A 20,959-nucleotide genomic window follows, 5' to 3' on the forward strand; every position below is an offset into this window, starting at 1 on the left:
GTGGGTCTAGAAGGTACCTGAAACAATAAACGTGCTGCAAATAACATGTTACCTCATTCTAGCTGGAAACCATCACCTAGAGAGGTCTCTGTACCTCAGGTCTGTTCTTCCTGTTTTCAAAAAGAGGTTAGTAGGGAGTTCCCATCGTGGCTCAGTGGAAACGAACCCGATTAGGATCCAGGAGGACATGGATTCAACCCCTGGCCTCACTCTGGGTTGAGGATCTGGGGCTGCTGTGAGCTGTGGTGTGGGTCGCAGATGAGGCTTGGATCCCGAGTTGCTGTGGCTGTGGTGTAGGCCGGCAGCTGCAGCTCAGATTGGACCCATAGCCTGGGAATCTCCATATGCTGCCCTAAAAAAAAAGGCACACACACAAAAAAGAGGTTATTAGGATGTGTTGCTAAAAGTTAAAAACTGTTGACACTATGTGATGCAGCGGAAACGCATCTGACTAGGAACCATGAGGTTGCGGGTTCGATCCCTGGCCTTGCTCAGTGGGTTAATATCTGGTGTTGCTGTGGCTGTGGTGTAGGCCAGCAGCAGTAGCTCCGATTAAACCCCTAGCCGGGGAAACTCCATATGCCGAGGGTGAGGCCCTGAAAAGATAAAAGACAAAAAACAAAAAACAAAACAAAACAAACAAACAAAACCGTTCACATTAAATGGAACAGAATCACTTTCTTTCCATGCAATTTGTCATTATTTCATGTTCCAGCCGGGCGACAACCCCCAGTAATCATAAGCACCCACAGGGGTGAGCGGTCCTGCACTTAAGAAACACTGGCCCCTCCTAAGCGTTTCTTTCCTGTTTTCGTCTGTGAAACACACCCAGCTTCCAAATAGTCTTGCACACTGCGTGTCAGGAAGGGCAGACTTCAAATCCTACAGAATTATTACTAGCGATCAAATCAATTTAGATTACTATTGACTATAACTTTAATTTTTAAATTTTTTTCTTTTTCACATATAATTTTATTTTTTAATTATAGTTGATTTACAGTGTTGTGTCAATTGATGATGTTCAGCCTAGTGATCCAGTCATATATATATACATTTATTAAAAAATATATGTATAAACATTTTTTTTCCTTTTTTTTTTAGGGCTGCACCTGCGGCATATGGAGCTTCCCAGGCTATGGGTCCAATCAGAGCCCTAGCTACCGGCCTACACCACAGCCACAGCAACACCAGATCCAAGCCACATCTATGATCTACACCACAGCTAGTGTCAACACTGGATCCTCAAGCCACTGTGCAAGACCAGGAATTGAACCCCGCATCCTCACAGACACTATGGCAGGCTCCTAACCCACTGAACCACAATGGGAACTCCCATTCTCTTTCTTACACTGTCTTCCATCGTGGTCTATCCCAAGAGACTGGATAGAGTTCCCTGCGCTGTACAGCAGGACCTCATTGCTTATCCATTCTAAATGTCATAGTTTGCATCTACAAATACCAAACTCCCATCCCTCCCACTCCCTCCCCCTCCCCCTTGGCAACCACAAGTCTCTTTATGTCTGTGAGTCTGCTTCTGTCTTGTAGGTAGGATCATTTGTGCCATATTTTAGATTCCACATGTAACTGATATCGTATGGTAATTTTTAGATTTTATCAAACATTTTCGCATGCATGACTGCATCTCATTTTACTGTCAGTACACTGGCAAAAAGTAGAACCAGGCCCGTTAATAAAGATTTCTGGTTGCTGTCCCGTTGGGTGGACCAGACCTTGCGGCAATCATCATTTTACTTTATACTAATGTGTCAGGTTTCTTCTGGAGCGTTCAGTCTCTTTTCAAACACATGATCTTATTTTGTCCTGCCTGCATTCCTTCCAAGCAAGCAGGGCCAGGCGTGCGTCACTCTGTTTTATAAAATAGATAAGCAGCGGAGATTACTGCACAACACAGGGAATGATTCCGGCTACCTTATAATAATTTATAATGGAATGTAATCTGCGAAAATACTGAATCATGCCAAGGGTATGGCCCTAAAAAAAGGCAAAAAAAAAAAAAATACTGAATCACCATGCTGTACACCTGCAACTAACAAAATATTGTACCTCAACTATACTTATTTATTCATTTATTTTTGTCTTTTTGCCTTTTCTAGGGCCGCTCCCACGGCATATGGAGGTTCCCAGGCTAGGGGTCGAATCGGAGCTGTGGCCGCCAGCCTACACCACAGGATCCAAGCTGCTTCTTCGACCTACACCCCAGCTCACGGCAATGCCAGCTTAACCCACTGAGCAAGACCAGGGATTGAACCTGCAACCTCATGGTTCCTAGTGGGATTCGTTAACCACTGAGCCACGACGGGAACGCCTATACGTCTACTTTCAAGAAATGGGGAAAACAAGGCTAGAAATTGTGTCTTTGTTGGGGCTTCCGTGTGGTTCAGTGGCAGGGCCAGGCTAAAGTGCTCTGTCTTGGTCATGAGGGACTTATGGGGACATCACAGCGTGGGGCAGACCTTGGATGTGTGTGGGACGTGGTGGGGGGTCCAGACGTTCAAAGCCACGCCTGTTCTTTGCTCCTGCCCCCCCGCAGAGTGCAGGGCCTGCAGATCCAGGGCAGGGACTGTGGCGAGGCCGCGGCCCAGTGGATAACGAGCTTCCTGAAGACGCAGCCCTACCGCCTGGTGCATTTTGAGCCCCACATGTCACCCAGAAATTCTCACCAGATAGAGCACTTGTTCCGGCCCACAGACCAGGTCAGAGGAGCCTCCCTTGCTTTGGCCCTTGCCCTTGGGACCAGAAAGCATGGCCCTGGTGAACGCTGATTTGCAGGTTGCATAAAAAATAAATATCCGTGGAATCAGTGAATATTTTTTATACACATAATGAGGTCATCAAACCCAACTACCTCATTAAACACGTGAGAATTTGGAAAATGAGAGAAAGGCAGCTCTAAGATTCCAGACCAGATTCACCTCTCTCCTTCATGGGATTCCTGTTATCCGCAAGGCTATTTAAAGTCCCCGAATCCCTGTGACTTTTCTAGAAAAAGAACTAGAGGAATACTTACAAAGATGGTGTTTGGAGGGGAGGGATGGGGGAGGAAGGTTCTAGAAACTAGACCCAGGTAACCTCTGAGAAATACCTCGGTGTGCCTCATGCTGTAACAATTCCTATTTTCTCATCAGGTTGCCTACTCCGATGCCAGCCCGTTCTTGATCCTTTCGGAGGCGTCGCTGGCGGATCTGAACTCCCGGCTAGAGAAAAAGGTGAAAGCAGCCAACTTCAGGCCCAATATCGTCATTTCAGGATGCGATGCCTACGCGGAGGTAACGCTCTGCCCTCCTTGCCCTTTTTCTTGGATTTAATTTTTTTTTTTTTTTTTTTTTTAAGACATGAGAGTTTGATGTTACTGACGACGGGGCGGTGAGGTGTGGGCTTTGGCTTGTGAGCTGTGGGAATTTATTTCTCACAGTTCTGGAGGCTGGGAAGTCCAGGGTCAAGGCCCTCGCAGGTGTGTGCAGGTGTCTGGCTTTGAGGACTTGCTTCCTGGCCCGGAGACGGCTGTCTCGGCTCGGTGACCTCGGGTGGAGCTGTCGGGCGTCCCTTCTGAAAGGACCCCTGGTCCCGTTCCCAAGGGGCCCCACCCTCGTCCCCGCATCAGGCCCCTCCTGTTCCATCCCGCTGAGGGGCAGGTTTCAGCTCCACGTGTTGGGAGGACACGAACCCTCAGCCTGTAGCAACCTCTGTCTCTGTTCAAGCCCTGGTCTGCGTGTGGCAAAACCTTCTGCGCCGGCGGATCCCCAGACTCCGTCTTCCCGCTGAACTCTCGCTCCTTCTTCTCCAGATGCCCCCGGGCTCTCTCCCCTTGGGCACCGAGGCCCCGCTCCCACCCCAAGGCCGCTCTGCCCAGCCTTGCCCATCTCGGTGGACCGCAGCTCGGACTTGTAGTAGCTCAGCTTCCAAGCGGAACCACTGTCTGTTCTTCTCCCCCTTGACGCCACATTCAGACAATAAACCAGCCTTGGGGCTGCTGTCCTCCGCCACCTCCTCCTGGGCCAAGTCCCCGCCCCTCTCACAGGGTTTGTGGCAAGAGCGTCTCTTCCCTGGTCTCCCCTGGACTGCCCCTCCTCCCACCGTATCACCTCCCAGGTCAAGGTCATCCTGGAAGTGTAACCCCATCATGCCCTCCTTCTTCTCCACACCCGCTGGGCACTCCATCTCTCTTCAAGCAAAAAGTGGGATCCTCAGAAAGGCTGGTAGGGCCCTGTGTGGGGCCAGCCCTTCCGGCTCCAGGCTTCATTTGCTGTTACTCCGCCCTCTTTCTCTCTCTGCTCCTTCCCACCTCAGGACCTTTGCACTTGCTGGGGCCTCTGCCCCAACCACATCTGCTCCCTTTCTATTCTCAGCCATCAACTGGATCACCTTTATTCGCTCAAGTCTGGACCACTGAGTGGTCCTGGATGTTGCCACAGCCAAGCCTCCCGGAGCACCCCAGTGACCTCTTCTACCCTAAAGTTTTGTGACAGCCAGTGTTACTGCCTTGCCCCAGCACCTCCAGTGCCTCCCCGGGTCTCAAAAGTCCCAGGCTGCCCCCTCTCCCGTTCGGATCCCTTCAGAATTGGGCCGCGGTTTGTCCCCCCGCCTCGACTTCCAATAGAGGTAACGGGGGGACAAATTTTAATTTATTTATCTGTGATCCAAGCCCCTGATCTATGCTCATCTGTCTCCACGTCACTCACATCTTACCCTAGCCCCACTTAGAGCCCCCTGGCCTTCTTTAAAAGCCACCTCCCCTGAGAAGTCTGCTCTGATTGCCAGACCTGGAAGAATGGCCTCTCTTCTCCAAAGCCGCATCATCCTGTGTCTGCGTCTCTCCGTACCTGGCTGGCCCTGTCTCAGTTTCCTGTCATCTCAAGGGAACACATTCTAGGAAGATGGCGAGGGGCCCTTCTCCACTTGGTTCCGGGCCGCAGGGTGCATTCAGCATTCATCGTTTGCTCTTTTCCCTCCAGTTTGCCAAACACATCCTTTCCTGATGGTGGGCTTTTTAATTTATTTATCTGTGATCCAAGCCCCAAGTTTTTATTGCACATAACAAAGGAGTTCGGTCAATATTTTCTTAATCATCAATAAATTAATTTCTTGACCAGAACCCTCATTTCGCTGCTTTTGGATCTTTTATTTATTTATTTATTTTGTGACCGCAGTGCCTTCTGGTGGAGAGATGTGCACAGCACAGTCTCGACTGCTCTGATCGGAGGTGCCCAGCTTTTTGGATTGTTGTGAAACTGGCAATTAAAAAACAGCCTCCCAACCAACCAACAAAAACAACCTGCAATGGAAATATCAAGACTAATACCCACTATCAGAGTTAAAATTCTTGGTCTGGACCTTTCTTTCTGGCTTGTCATCCACAAAGGACTGGATGACCTTTGTTTTAACTCAGGAATTCTGGTCTTCAGCCCTCAGGGAGCCAGCTCTTCTCTCAGGAACAAGCAGATGTCCTTCCTTCTGACTGTGGCTCAGAGTCCCCTCACCCTTTTTTCGTGCCTCTTAGAGTCTCTACTCTTTTCCATAAACCCTCTGCTGACCAGAGCGGCCTGAAAATCTGAACCACCAGCAAAACCTTGCCTGCACCCAGTTAAAGTAGCATACTGGGTGCTATCTTTCCACGCGTCTTTATTTCTGTTTATTTACTTATTTATTTTAGGGCCGCGCCTGAGGCATATGGAAGTTCCCAGGCCAGGGGTGGCATCAGAGCTAAAGCTGCCAGCCTACACCACAACCACAGCAATGCAAGATCCAAGCTGTGTCTGTGACCTACACCACAGCTCATGGCAAGGGATCCCTGAGTGGGGCCAGGGATGGAACCCGCATCCTCATGGATACTGGTCGGGTTTGTTTCCACTGAACCACATCGGGAACTCCTATTTCTATTTTTTAAAATTAAAGAATTATTTTTTTTTCTTGTTTTGTTGTTTTAATTTTTTTCCACTGTACAGCATGGGGACCAAGTTCCTCTTACATGTATACATTTTTCCCCCACCCTTTGTTCTGTTGCAATATAAGTATCATGACATTGTTCTTGATGCTACTCAGCAGGATCTCCTTGTAAATCCATTCCAAGTTGTATCCATTAACCCCAAGCTCCCGATCCCCCCAACTCCCTCCCTCTCCCTCTGGCCAGACTCAAGTCTATTCTCCAAGTCCATGATTTTCTTTTCTGTGGAAAGGTTCTTTTGTGCTGTATATTAGATTCCAGTTATAAGTGATATCATATGGTATTTGTCTTTGTCTTTCTGACTCATTTCACTCAGTGTGAGAGTCTAGTTCCATCCATGTTGTTGCAAATGGCTTTATGTCATTCTTTTTTATGGCTGAGTAGTATTCCTTTGTGTATCCATACCACATCTTCCAAATCCAATCCTCTGTCGATGGACATTTGGCTTGTTTCCATGTCCTGGCTATTGTGAATAGTGCTGCAATGAACATGCGGGTGCATGTGTCTCTTTTAAGTAGAGCTTTGTCCGGATAGATGCCCAAGAGTGGGATTGCGGGGTCATATGGAAGTTCTAGATTTCTAAGGTATCTCCAAACTGTTCTCCATAGTGGCTGTACCAGTTTACATTCCCACCAACAGTGCAGGAGGGTTCCCTTTTCTCCACACCCCCTCCAGCACTTGTTATTTGTGGACTTATGAATGATGCCCATTCTGACTGGTGTGAGGTGGTATCTCATGGTAGTTTTGATTTGCATTTCTCTTATAATCAGCGATGTTGAGCATTTTTTCATGTGTTTTCTGGCCATCTGTATATCTTCCTTGGAGAACAGTCTAGAATCATTGGTTTATAATGTTATGTCAATTTCTGCTGTACAGCATAGTGACCCAGTCATACATATATACATTCTTTTTCTTTTTTATTTCTTTTTTTGTCTTTTTGTCTTTCTACAGCCACACCCATGGCATATGGAGGTTCCCAGGCTAGAGGCTGATTTGGAGCTGTAGCCGCCGGCCTATACCACAGCCACAGCCATGCTGGATCCATAACCCCCTGAGCGAGGCCAGGGATTGAACCTGCATCCTCACAGATGCTAGTTGGGTTCACTAACTGCTGAGTCATGACGGGAAGGCCACATTCTTTTTCTTATAGTATCTTCCATCATCTTCTATCACAAGAGATTGGATATAGTTTCCTGTTATCACGTGTTCTCTCAATTTTTCTGAACTCGTGAAAGGAATCCTGACCTTTCGTACGTGTGTGTTCTCTCTCCCCTGCTGGCTTTGAGCGGCACAGTCCGTCGATAGGATTTGTCCTGAGGGGTAGGTGCCGGTGACCCAGGCTGAGGACAAATGTCCAAGGAGCTTCCTGGACTGGGGTGCTTTGTAAATGCCCCCTGGAGAAGCTGGGAGAGGAGGCAGCCCCTGCTCTGGATTCATTCCTGTGCGGCCAGGGAGATGCAAGATCAACAGATGCCATGACTGAGGATCTCAATCCACTTTAGACGTGCACGGGGGATCTGATACGATCCGCTGTAATCCCCCACTCAGACCCCTCCCGCCTCTCCCCCTGAGCCCCCCATCAGCTCCTGGACTTCCCACCTCCCCCGTCAAGCTCAGCAGGTCAGGCAGGCTCCCTGAAGGAGGTGCATTTCCACCCCCGTCTTACAAGTGAAAGGGGGGAAGCACTGCTTTTCAGGGGAATGAAGGGACAAATCCAAGGCGGAGGGAGGGGGCAGGGAGGTGTGCAGCTTCTTAGGACCGATGGAGCATCTGCCTCCTTTTATCTTGTTCACTTTTAGAGCTGCACCTGCAGTATGTGGAGGTTCCCAGGCCAGGGGTCCTCTCCAGCTGCAGTTGAGGCTTACACCGCAGCCACAGCAACACCAGATCCGAGCCGCTTCTGTGACCTGTGCCGCAAGGCCAGACCCTTAACCCACTGAGCAAAGCTGGGGATCGAACTGCATCTTTACTGAGACTATGTCAGGTTCTTAACCTGCTGAGCCACAGCGGGAACTCCGAGTCCACCTCCTTTGATGGAAGTGGCTTCATTAGCTGTTGAGTGACTCGAAGTCCCTGCACCGGTGGTTCAGGGTCTGAAGCCCTCATGTGAATTATGTGCTTTGTCCCCAGGACTCGTGGGATGAGCTTCTTATAGGTGACATGGAAATGAAGAGGGTGATGGCTTGTTACAGGTGAGGAGCGTGTGCGCCGCGCCGCCCGGGAGCGGGAGGGAGGCCGAGGACCGGCTGCCCTGTGCCCTGCGTGATGCCCTGTGTGTGTGGCCAGGTGCGTTTTAACCACAGTGGACCCGGACACCGGCATCATGAGCAGGAAGGAGCCGCTGGAGACCCTGAGGAGGTAGGACTAAGTGGTTTACGTCCATTCTTGAGGCAGAAGGGGGTCCACATGACTGGGTAATTTCGAAAACATTTCTGGGTGCTTTGGCCCCCAGAACGCTTGCTCGAACAACTATTTTTACCCCCCCCCCCCCATTTTTAGGGCCTCACCTGGGGCATATGGAGGTTTCCAGGCCAGGGGTTGAATCAGAGCTTCAGCTGCCTACACCACAGCCACAGCAACACCAGATCCGAGCCACATCTGTGGCCTACATCACAGCTCACGGCAATGCTGCATCCTTCGCCTATAGAGCGAGGCCAGGGATTGAACCTGCATCCTCCAGGATACTAGTCACATGCGTTTCCACTGACCCATGACAGAAACTCCAATTTTATTTTTCATTTAGAATTCATGATCTGGGAGCTTCCATCGTGGCTATGTGGTAACGAACCCAACTAGTATCCATGAGGATGCAGGTTTAATCCCTGGCCTTGCTTAGTGGGCAAAGATCTGGCATTGCCATGAGCTGTGGTGTAGGTCGCAGATGAGGTTTGGATCCTACATTGCTGTGGCTGTGGTGTAGGCCGGTGGCTGCAGCTCTGATTCGACCCCTAGCCTGGGAACCTTCATAATCCGTGGCTGCGGCCCTAAAAAGACAAAAAAAAGGAAGAAAAAAAAAAGAATTCATGATCTGAACAGACCAATTTAAAAAAAGTACACACGGTAGCTAGTTTGGACTGAGTCCTGGGTGATATCACAAATTCCTTAGGTGCGATGAAGGCTTGGTGGTGCCGCGATAAATGCCCATGTGTTTTGGAGAAGCAGGTTTGAGCACATGGGGTGAAGTGAGAGCTGGGGTGCACTGCCTGTGATCTTGGCAAAAGGAATCATGGAAAAAGGTGTCAAATCATGATAAATAGGCTCTGAGTGTTAATTACGTGGGGACTCATTGCACTGCTTTTTCTATTCTTATGCTTAGTTACATTTTCATAATAAAACATTTTAATGAAAGACCACGGCAGACAATAAGTTTACGTTGCAGGGAATGATATTTAAGATAACATTCATTTAAAAAAAAAAACCTGATTACAAGGCAGTGTATAGAGTATTGAGTTTTTGCTTTGTTTTTCAACTATGTAAATGCATAGTCTTCTCTGGTGATGTAGGGGGTTAAGAACCCGGCATTGTCACTGCTGTGACGTGGATTCAGTCCCTGGCCTGGGAATTTCCGCCTAAAAACAAACAAGTAAAATGTATAAATGCACCTGAGCAGCGATCAGGCTGGAAGACTGAAAACTGATATTGAGATGCTCTTCAGGTGATGGAATTAAGGAGAAAATACATATTCTGATATGTAGCCTCTAAACTTTCTGGAGTCAACCTGGGATACTTTTGCTAAAACAGCAATTCAGGATCCACACGCTTCCGTGCCGTTACCTGTCCCATCTTGGACCTGGACATCGCTGAAACCCAGAAAGGATGCTCATCTTCACGGATGCAGGATCAGGGGCTGGGGTGGGGTGTCAGGTCTCATATTTACAGCTCTTGAGATGCTCGGCTTTGCCCTGACCTGCATCCTGGGGTGTCACTTGTAGAGGGGGAAGGCGGGGGGAGACGGTGACGCCGGCTCTAGGCAAAGCCCTGGAAGCCTCAAGTTTGGGCATCTGACATCCCACACTGAGGTCTATGGGATGAGTGGCCAACAGGAACCTGCTGCAGCGCACACAGAACGCTCCCCAGTGTTGTGTGATGATCCACGTGGGAAAAGAATCTGAGAGAGAGTGAATATGTGTCTGTGTGTGACTGGGTCCCTTTGGTGCACAGCAGAATGATGGCAATCTTGTAAAGTAACTATACTTAAGTAAAGCCTAAAAAATCAATACATGCATAACTGAAATTAAAAAAAAAAAAGAAGTTTGGCCATCTGACAAAAGCGTCAGGGAAGAGCACATTAGGGGCTGTCATGCTTGGGCGTGTGTGACCAGATTGGCCCTTGGAATGGGAATCCGCTTCGTCCCTTCTCTCGCCAAGCTCACGGCCTTCTTTGGACCAGCAGGCTTGTCTCCTCTGATGAACACCAGGTCAGCAGGTCCCCCCTCTGGCTCAGACACTGGGTGTTCCTCCTGGTGAAATCAGTGGGGAGCCACAGACCTGGATGGTTCCCTATGCAAACCAACCAAGTGATCTGGGGAGTTGACTTGTCATTCCCCAGAGGCCATTCTTGTCATTCTTTTTTTTTTTCCCTTGGAGTGTAGTTGATTTAAAATGTTGTGTCAATTTCTGCTCTACAGCAAAATGCCCCAGTCATATATATATACATATATATATATATATATTCTTTTTCTCATCCTACCTTCCATCATGGTCAGTCCCAAGAAACTGGACAGAGTTCCCTGTGCTGTACAGCAGGACCTCATTGCTTATCCATTCTAAATGCAATAGTCTGCATCTACCAGCCCCAAACTCCCTGTCCATCCTACTCCCTCCCCCTCCCTTTGGCAACCACAAGTCTGTTCTCTATGTCTGTGAGTCTGTTTCTGTTCTATAGATAGGTTCATCTGTGCCATATTTTAGATTCCACATATAAGTGATATCATATGGGATTTGTCTTTCTCTTTCCGACTTACTTCACTTAGTATGAGAGTCTAAATTGCATCCATGTTGCTGTGAATGGCATTATTCCGTCCTTTTTGTGGCTGAGTAATATTCCATTGTGTATATGCACTACCTCTTCTTCATCCATTCATCTGTCAGTGGACATTTAGGTGGCTTCCATATCTTGTCACCCTCCTCCCCTTTTTTTTGTCTTTTAGGGCTGCACCTGCGGCATATGGAGGTTCCCAGGCTAGGGGTCTAATGGGAGCTGTAGCCGCTGGCCTACACCACAGCCACAACAATGCCAGATCCTTAACCCACTGAGTGAGGCCAGAGATTGAACCCAAGTCCTCATGGACGCTAGTCAGGCTTATCAACCGTTGAACCACAACGGGAACTCCCCCTTGTCAGCCTTTTACCTCTTGTTCTCTCTGTGCTCCCAGCACTGAGCTTGGTGTCTGGCACCTTTCCCTCTGATAATTCGGGAAGTGCCCTCCCCTCTGCTGGGAGCCTTTTTTTTTTTTTTTTTTTTTTTCTGTCTTTTCTAGGGCCGCACCTGTGGCATATGGAAGTTCCCAGGCTAGGGGTCTAATCGGAGCTGTAGCCGCTGGCCTACGCCACAGCCACAGCAACATCAGAACCAAGCTGTGTCTGCAACCTACACCACAGCTTACAGCAACACCGGATCCTTAACCCACTGAGGGAGGCCAGGGGTCGAACCCGCATCCTCGTGGATTCTAGTCATGTTTGTAACTGCTGAGCCACGAAGGGAACTCCAAGTATGGAGATTTCTGCTTAAGCTAAAAAAGTCTTGGTCTCTCACCCATTTGTTTCTTGAATGTTTTTATTCACGGAAAGAGAAAACGCACTAAGAGGAGTTCCTGCTATGACGCAGTGATAGGATCTGGCCTGGCGACAGCTGCAGCTTGCATTCAGTCCCTGGCCTGGGAACTTTTCATTAAAAAGAAAAAAGCACTAAGAAAGGTGATTTTAAATGGATTTGTAATTTATTAATCCCATCATAAACAAAAACTAAATACATACATATATATGTGTAAAATATAACAACATGTATAATATATTATATATCATATAATATTCATATAATATATAGACTATATATTATATATAATATTTACATTTGGGAAAAAATCATAGAAAATCTGTGTATGAGCGAATGCCACGTTTTTGGCGTCTTGAACAAAGCTTGTTGTACACGTGAATTCATAGACAATGACAATACTTCCTCAGCCCCACAAGGGGTCTCTGATGATCGCATTTGTGGGGTCTTCCCGCAGCCCTGCAGGGACCCTGTTGGCAGGAGCACAGGTGGGACCTGAGCGGGGGTGGTGGCTAGTAGGACACGCCGGCCGGCTCGCCACCTGCACTTGTACAAATCAACTCCTGGCCCACCAGGAGCAGCTTGAGGGGCTGGGCTGGGAGGAGCAGCGGCTCCTGTGGGTCCTTGAGTCCCGAGTTACCTGGTGGGGGAGTGTCTCTGTGGGGGGTTGATGGGGAGGGGCAGGGGAAGTGGGTTGCGGAGTGGGGGGGTTCACCTTCGTGGAGAAGCATAAATATCAACCCCCTCACCTCTTGTGAGGCCTGTGCATGTGCTGGGGGGTATAGGGATGACCAGGGGCCACATACTGGCGGGGAAGGTCCTCACTCTGGACCGAGTCTGACCACTGAGGTCTGTGATCCTGGGCGAGTGGGTTACTCCTCTGAGACCCCCTGTGAGGTGGGGAGGGTGCATGCAAGGCTCGTCATGAGGATTAAGAAGTCGTACGTGTGATGTTCTTTATAAATGGTCAGTGTATGGGAGGCAGGACTCTGCCTCTCTGTTCCCTCCCTGAGATCATCAGAACCTCAGGCTACAGAGCTGGCAGCTAGGAGGAGTCTGAAGCCCTAAAAGTAGCTGAAGAGGTCACCCTCCAAGCAGCACAGATCCCCAGATACCCTTGCTGTTGCGTGCTGACAGAGAGGCAGGCTAGGAGAGGTGCCTGGGTCCCCAGGGTCAAGGTCATTGCCGAGACCTGACTGCAGGGGAAGGGAATATTCATGGAGCGGCGGGGCAGGCTGGGCCGGCGGCTCCTGGCTCCTGTCCATTTGTTGATTTATATCTTCGTTCAACCAACCTTGTTTGGAGTGGCTGCCATGTGCCAGGTGCTGCACCAGGCAGCTGGGACTCAGCAAGAAACACACCGACATGGCACCTGTGTTCTGGAAGCGGGCAGAGGGTCTCTGGAAGGAGGCTCTAGATTTCACCCTTCCCGTGTTCTCTTTAGCTGGGTCTGATTTGAAGAACAAAATTAGGCCCAAGTTGTTGCAATAGTTTTTTCTACTTTTATTTTTGCTTTTTAGGGCTGCACCTGCGGCACATGGAGGTTCCCAGGATAGGGGTCAAATCAGAGCTGCAGCTGCCGGCCTACACCACAGCCAGAGCAATGTAGGATCTGAGCCATGTCTGTGCCTATAACACAGCTCACAGCAACACGGGATCCTTAACCCAATGATCTAGGCCAGGGATCAAACCTGCATCCTCATGGATACTCATTGGGTCTGTTACCACTGAGCCACAAGAGGAACTCTGGAATTGTTTTTTTCTTAAAGCACAGTAGAATGAAATGAATGCTTTCCATGAAAATATTTTAAAATGAAAGTGGGAGTTCCCATTGTGGCTCTTCAGTAACGAACCCAGTGAGTATCCTTGAGGATGCAGGTTCGATCCCTGACCCTGCTCAGTGAGTTAAGGACCCAGTGTTGCCATGAGCTGTGGTGTAGGTTGCAGATGCGGCTCAGATCTGGCGTTGCTGTGGCTGTGGTATAGGTGGGCAGCTGCCCTCTCAATTAGACCTCTAACCTTCCAGATGCCGCAGATGCAGCCCTGAAAAGCAAAAGCAAGAAAAGTGATGTAAATTTAGAGTCAGCTTAAATGAGAAAGTGAAGGAAGACCCTCTCCCAGTGGGAGCGGGAAGGGAGACCAGCCCTGTTATTCGTCCACCTCTCGCGTCCCCCCTTCCTGGGGCTTCTTGCGTTCTGCTGACCACGCTGTTCCTTCTGCACTAGTAGAGGGCTTCACTTACCAACGAGGTAATCTGCTCATCAAACCATTGTGGGTCCCCGGTGACAATGAATGGAACAATGCAAGGGTGTCAGTCGCGTTTCTCACTCTCTGTGGACTCTCTGTGCAGGGGGAACAGGTGGGCCTGTGCCCTGACGCTGCAGGACACGTCATGTGCGTATTAAGGGCACGCAGGGAAAAGTGTGGTGGGAAAACATTCTGGGCTCTTCCTTCCTCGGAGACGTGGCCTTTGCGCTGGGCCTTGGAGAAAAGGTGGAATTCTCATGCTTGGGAAATGGGCAGGGGAGAGGGGATCCCACAAGAATCTCAAAGGACCCACTGGGCCAGAAACATGCAAGGCAAGAGGAAGGGACCTCAAGGAATCCAGTGAGGCCCTGCACAGGGCCCAGAAGGGGTGCGGGTGACAGGTGGGAGGAAGCTGGCCGGGGCCGGGTAGGGACCCTGCGGACGGGCTTGAAGACTTACTCCTCAGCACTGGGGGTCCATTGAGCGTTTCTGAGCTCCGGAAGGATGAGCCCAGAGCACAGGGAAGAAAGTAGCCGAGGGTGGTATTAAGACTAAGCTGCGGGGGAGGAGGGAGAAGGAGGAGATTGGCAGGTTGAGAGGTCACTCTGGCCACTTGTCTGAGGATGCTCGAGGCGAAATTGTGAGCATGGGAAAAAGGGAACAAACTCAAAGGACGTGGTGTTGGAGCAACCCCAGGGCTGGGCAGCTATGGACACACTGTGGAATGTGCAGGAAAGGATGAAAGGCCGACTGGAGGGCGCCGAGCCTGACGGGCTGGTGAGTTGGTGCTTCTGAGGGTAGGCGCGGAGGAGGCAGGAGGAGAGATGCTGAGGGCCAAGGGAGGCGATGAAGGAAGCCAAGCAGCTTCGGCGTTGTCCTCTCTTACTGCTGAGGAGGGGAACATTACGGGAAGGAGGCTGTGGGAACATGGCCATTGCTTCTGCTTCGGTGGCTTCTGCACCGGGCAGGCAGTTCACTGCACACCCCCAGGAGGTGCTGTTCTGTTGGTCTGGATGGAGACAGTGCTCGCAGGAGCCGGGCCCATGGCAGCGCTGTACGGGGTGGACCCTCCGCTGAGAAGTCATGTGCTCTTTGAGCTCTCGCTTGTTTGGCTGGGACTCATTCTGATCTCTGTCCTGTCACAGTTACCGCCTGTGTGACCCTTCTGAAGAAAAGCTATACGGAAAATCGCCTTTCTTCGGACAGTATTTTGTCCTGGAGAACCCAGGGACCATCCAAGTGGGAGACCCTGTGTACCTGCTCGGCCAGGAATAGGAACCATATGACCTGGAAGAGCTGAACCTTTAAAAGACATGACCTCACAAATGCCAACCCTGGAAGCGCAGTGTCTTGGAGCTGACACTTCGGCACTTTCTTAGATCTGTGAGCGTCAAGCCTGTGTCTTTTGGACTTTGTGTCTGGGTGCTTCCAGCCTCTCAGTGCCCAAGGCAAAGAAAGATAGTTTTAACAGCAATTCAGTAAGTCACTGAGTGTTAAGACAGGATTCTAAACGTTGCTCGATGAACTGTGATTATGGAATAATTCTGTTTCTCCAGTCACCTACCTAGAGGGCTACCTCTGTCATCTCATTGCTACTCCTTAGGGACAGAGGAGAGAAGAGAAAGGGGGAAAGTGGGGTCAAGAAGATGTTCTGCTGTCTTGTTACCCCAAGCCTGGGGCAGGCAGTGGAAAGTTAGTAGCTCTCCAAATAAGGCCAGACTGTCATTTCACGTTCTCCTCAAGCCTTAGACTAGCTTTTTTTTTTTTTTTTTTTTTTTTTTTTTGTCTTTTTAGGGCCGCACGTGCAGCATATGGAGGTTCCCAGGCTAGGAGTCTAATCCGAGCCGTAGCCGCCGGCCTACACCACAGCCACAGCAATGCCAGATCCTTAACCCACTGAGCGAGGCCAGGGATCGAACCCACAACCTCGTGGTTCCTAGTCGGATTCGTTTCCACTGCGCCACGATGGGAACTCATAGACTAGCTTTGAAAAGGACGTCATGAGCCTCACCTTTAAGGAAACGCTCAGGGTGTTCATTGATGATCTTGGATCCGGCTCTGTTGCCTCTCAGACAGTGTCCGCGAGGATTTGATGGATCCTTCGTGGCACGCAGGTCCTCTGGGCTGTAGGACAGCAGAGATAAGGGGGGAGAAAATCAGCTCATGAGGGCAGCCCTGCTGTCAGGCTCTGACGGCAATATATGTGGAAAGCCCGGCAACCAAACTTCCTGGCCATGAAACAAAGTATCAAGTACACCCTCTTCCTGATGCCCAGCTTTTCCCAGCAGGTGAGAATGCACAGTGGCACTAGATGGGAGAGGCCCCCTCATCTGATGTCATCTGAGATGCTGTTTGATGTTGCCTGGAGGTATGATGGTGCTGGTCTTAATATGAGAGCAAAAAGAGTCTTGGAAGGACATGAAGCCCCCTAGTGGCGAGGGATGACCGCTCAGCCCACACTGTTGAAAAGATGAAAACTTGTGGTTGGGTTTTTCTTTTCTAGCCTGGAAAAAAGTTGTTGAAAGAAAGCGGGGTACCCGCCAGGTACTCTCTGCCTCTCTGCTGTGGGCAGATGATACCCTAGAGGCCCAGCTGTGCTGTCATGGGGTCCCCCTGGATCTTGCTGGTCCCATCAACTCATGACTGGTTGCTCCTCCTCAAAATCAGGGTGAAAAAGTTCTGAGGTCGGTGGATGAGAAGAGACGTGATGGCGTGATCTGAAATAAAACCCCTTTATTTTATGTTTTGGAAAACTTTTCAAAGGTGAAAAGACAAACATACGCCAGGCCACTTAAAAACCAGTATCTACTTTTTTTCTCCTGATCAAATTGTAGACCTCAAAGATCTGATGAAGCTTCTCTGCCATTGCCACTTTCCCCTTTGATTGTACTGGGAAGCTAAGTCGTGGCAAATATGTTTCAAATCTGCAAATAAATAGCAGCTGCTCTGACCCGTTTCGGATCTTGCTCACTTTTTGGCCGACGTTGAGGCCGACTGATGTTTGAGTGGACAAAGCCATGGACTCCGCCCGCGGAGGAGCTGGTGCCTTACAAACGCACAGCATCCTCGGACGGCCTCCGTCTCTGAAGGGCTGTTCGTGTTCTACTCTGGTTTGGTCAAAGAGGGTTGTAGTGACAATTGGAGCCCAGCCGAGCTCTGAGGAAAGTTCCCAGGTAACAGATGCCTGTGTGTTGTGCTTTCTGGTTGGTGACTTCTTGCAATTTATTTTCTGCACACTTGACATGAAGCGGAATTCGAATAATTAATTGATGACCCTTGGGCCATCCTCTGGCCCGCTAAATCCACTTTATCCTGAAACTACAGATAGATTGAGGCAAAAATAAGGGTTCAGCAAGTGGCATTACGAAGGGACCTCGGGAACGCCTGGCGGGATGCACGCAGGATTTTGGAAACCACCGCATTCGGGACAATGGTTAGGCGCTAACAAGAAACTCAAGGTTGGTTTGGTGGCTGGTCCCAGATGTGTATAATGGGTGGCAAGCAAATGCCTTGGACCTGGTCAGTTAGAATAGTCACTTCCCCACTGACTCAGTCTGGGCCAAAGGCCACACGCACGCCCACTCTGCCCTCCTCTGCTTTGCAGACCCATCCTTCAGCGGAAGGGGTACCCCGACGGGCTCCTCATTGGTCCGGAGTTTCCTTTTGCTCCTCAGAGAGTGAGGAAGATGCCTGTTTTAAGACAAAGGTTCCAGAGGTTCCCGTCGTGGCTCAGCAGAAACGAATCCAACTAGTATCCATGAGGATGCAGGTTCGAAACCTGGCCTCACTCAGCGGGTTAAGGATCTGGCATTTTCGTGAGCTGTGGTGTAGGTTGCAGATGCAGCTTGGATCCTGTGTAGCTGTGGCTGTGGTATAGGCTGGCGGCTGCAGCTCCAATTCAGTGCCTAGCCTGGACGCAGGTGCAGACCTAAAACCAACCAACCAACCAACCAAACAAACAAAAAAACACAAAAAGAAACCAAAAACAAAAAACCCCCCAGAGATTCTAGTGACCCCTAGAATCTTAGAGTAGTGGCCAAGCTCTTTGTCAGTGAGATTTTAAAGGCCATTTACTTGTGTTTATTTTACATTTAATGAGTTGGTTGATGCCCAAGGCAGGGCTGATATCTCGTTTATTTTGGATCCTGAACCTTTGTGCAGAATTCCACTTGAAATCCAGGGCCAGGAAGGCCGACCGTCACAGACCCTCAGCGAGGTCTCCTCACAGCTGCAGGTCATGGCCATTCAGGGTCAGGCCAGGTCATCCACCATCGATGGTGCTTCGTTCTGGGTGGCAAGGCCACGCGGCAGTCACAGCCCAGGGTTATATACCCGCAGCTGGAGATCTTGCAAAGGGCCGTGTGGGGAAGAGGCTGGGCTGCTTAAACCTCATTCCCCAGCCATTCCCCAGAAAGACTGGACGGTCACAAGCGGACGAGGAGAGCAGTAGCAGCGTACACACAAAGGCCGAAGGAATTCAGGGCAGGCCCCAAGGAAATCCGGCCGTCGTCTGTCCATTTGAGAAACACTCCTCCTGCCCTTAGTGATGTGGGGTGAGCAGACACACTGTGAGAGGGCTGCCCGTTTGCTCGAACTGTGTGCGTTGGCCACAAGCAAGCTTGATGGGCCAATGTGACTTTGGTAAACCAGCTATGAGGCTGTCACCCACAGGGACGGCAGGCAGGTGCCCCCAGAACTTGGAGAGTGCGACAAATTAAAGCATTCTGGGAGTCCCTACTGTGGCTCAGAGGTAATGAACCCAACTAGAACCCATGAGGTTGTGGGTTCTATCCTTGGCCTCGCTCAGTGGGTAAAGGATCCGGTGTTGCTGTGAGCTGTGGTGTAGGTCGCAGATGCGGCTGTGACATAGGCTGGCAGCTACAGCTCCAATTCGACCCCTAGCCTGGGAACTTCCATACACTGCAGATTTGGCCCTAGGGGAAAAAAATAAAAAAGCATTCCATGGTGGCTGGGAGCAGATCTTTTAGAGTGACTTGAAGATGCCAGTGTGGAATCTAAACAGGGTGTTGCTATCATAAAGCTGCACTTCCTGAGTCTTCCTGGCCCACGAGGTTCTGCAAGCTCCCCTGCAGGAATGCTCCTGAAAAAGGATTCCATGGACCAGCAACTCGGGGAAGTTCTGCAGGCCTCACTCTTCCAAGGGACCTGCAGTGAGAATTGTGTCTCTGCAACACCCACCCCCCCAGGTCTATTTCAGGTCACTTTTTGGGAAGCGCTGCTCTGCCGTGTAGTGGGAGCAGCAGCCAGGGCCGAGGATTCGTCATCAGCCAGAATGTGCACTCATGTAAAGGAAGAAGGCAACGAAGTGTCCCTCTGCCATGGAGGAGGCTGGGGGAGGGGATGGGGCTTCGGGGTTAAAGGAGGCAGGAGACGGGGTCTCAGACCAGCTCTCCCACTTCAGGCCTGAGCAAGGAGCCTTCGCTTTCTTCAGGCTCATTTTCCAAACCTGCATTCGTGGCTGGATGGGGTGGATCCTGGTGAGAGGTGGGGACACAGGCTGTTCGGTCCTGGCCTCGTCACAATGCCACCTAATGCCAGGGCTCCGGGATGCTCCCGGCTGCCAGCAACTCGTCACAACTCAAGTTGCAGCCATCACATTAGGCAGACTTTTCCCAGGGGTTCTGACGCCCCTGGCTCTACATCCATCTTCCCTTTATCCTCTGATTTCACACCAGCAAGAATAGACACCGTCACCATTGTCATCACTTTTATTACTTTTGCTTTTGAGGACCAATCCCGCGGCACATGGAGCTTCCCAGGCTAGGGGTCCAATCAGAGCTGTAGCCACTGGCCTACGCCGTAGCCACAGCAACGCAGGCTCCAAACCATGTCTGCAGCCTACACCACAGCTCGCGGCAATGCAAGATCCTTAACCCACTGAGCGAGGCCAGGGATCGAACCCACAACCTCATGGTTCCTAGTTGGATTTGTTTCCACTGTGCCACGACGGGAACTCCTATAATTATTATTATTTTTTAGGGCCATACCAGCAGCATATGGAGGTTTCTAGGCTAGGGGCCCAATTGGAGCCACAGCTGCCACACCACAGCCACAGCAACATAGGATCTGAGCCGCATCTGCGAACCAGGTCCCAGCTTGGGGCAACACCAGATCCTCAACCTACCAATCGAGGCCAAGAATTGAACCCGCATCCTCATGGACACTGTGTGTCGGGTTCTTAGGCTGCTGAGCCACAACGGGAACTCCAAGAATAGACATTATTTGCTTCTACAAAACTCTTTCTTAGAAGTGGACATGTTCATTATGGGAGCGTCTAAAGTTACCCAGCGTCGAGAAAGGGGAAGGATCTGGCTCAGCTCCACGAGGTCCTTGGACTTGGGGTAAGCAGAACTACCTGGGGTGTCCCTTTGTCTGCAGGACCCACTGCCCTTAACTAGGCCGCCGCTTCAACGAGGCTCCTGCTCTCCCTCCAAACACAGCTGAGAGGGGACTGATGGGGCCCCCTGGCCCCAAGCACTGCAGCCGAGCTCAGAGAGAGGAGTTGCCCTAATCTCATTATTCGTCTTCTCGGACAGGCTGCCGCTTATATTAAGACACAAAGGGGGCTGAGACGTGACTTTCCATTTGACGTCTTCCCAGGCTGAGTTGCCGGGATGGGTCATAGTGCGCTCCTATTTGGCCATTGACCAATTTAATCTATTCACTCTCGGTGATCGTCCGTCGTGCTCCTTCACCTTCATGGAGCATTCTAGAAGGCTCTTCCCCCCCACCCCCCTCATGAAGCCCACAGCCCCTTCACCTCCCGCCCAGCCCCTGTACCATTCCCGGACCTGCATCTCCAGGGGTCTGTGGACGCCAGTCCCTGTGGACGTCCGCGGGGCCTGAGGCAAGTCCAGGTTCAACAGCTGCAAGTACTGTCAATAACGCACCGCGGTCATAATTATTTCTGATGAGTATTTTTCCACCTAATAACGACTCGGAGGGGTGGCTGGCCT

The 20,959-nt window shown here is 50.4% G+C and overlaps 1 protein-coding gene across 6 annotated transcripts in view; it reads left to right on the forward strand.

The window, feature by feature from the left end:
* MTARC1 (mitochondrial amidoxime reducing component 1) overlaps positions 1-20,959 on the forward strand; it is a 73,610-nt gene that overhangs the window by 8,376 nt on the left and 44,275 nt on the right. For 3 of the 6 annotated variants that reach the window (XM_021064341.2, XM_084979191.1, XM_021064343.2), the window contains exons 3-6: positions 2,552-2,714; positions 3,147-3,287; positions 8,093-8,154; positions 8,249-8,320. In XM_021064341.2, coding sequence (XP_020920000.2) covers positions 2,552-2,714; positions 3,147-3,287; positions 8,093-8,154; positions 8,249-8,320 — 438 coding nt within the window. Of the gene's footprint in view, positions 1-2,551; positions 2,715-3,146; positions 3,288-4,779; positions 5,114-8,092; positions 8,155-8,248; positions 8,321-9,703; positions 10,211-15,127; positions 16,933-20,959 lie in introns of those variants that run through there. The other 3 variants (XM_021064339.2, XM_021064338.2, XM_084979190.1) reach the window with 3 other exon arrangements.

The sequence above is a fragment of the Sus scrofa genome, chromosome 10, assembly GCF_054392235.1.
Source record: "Sus scrofa isolate SSC_HxYL_T2T_F1_AM1 chromosome 10, Sscrofa_HxYL_maternal_Yorkshire_Landrace_v2.0, whole genome shotgun sequence".
Lineage (NCBI taxonomy): Eukaryota > Metazoa > Chordata > Mammalia > Artiodactyla > Suidae > Sus > Sus scrofa.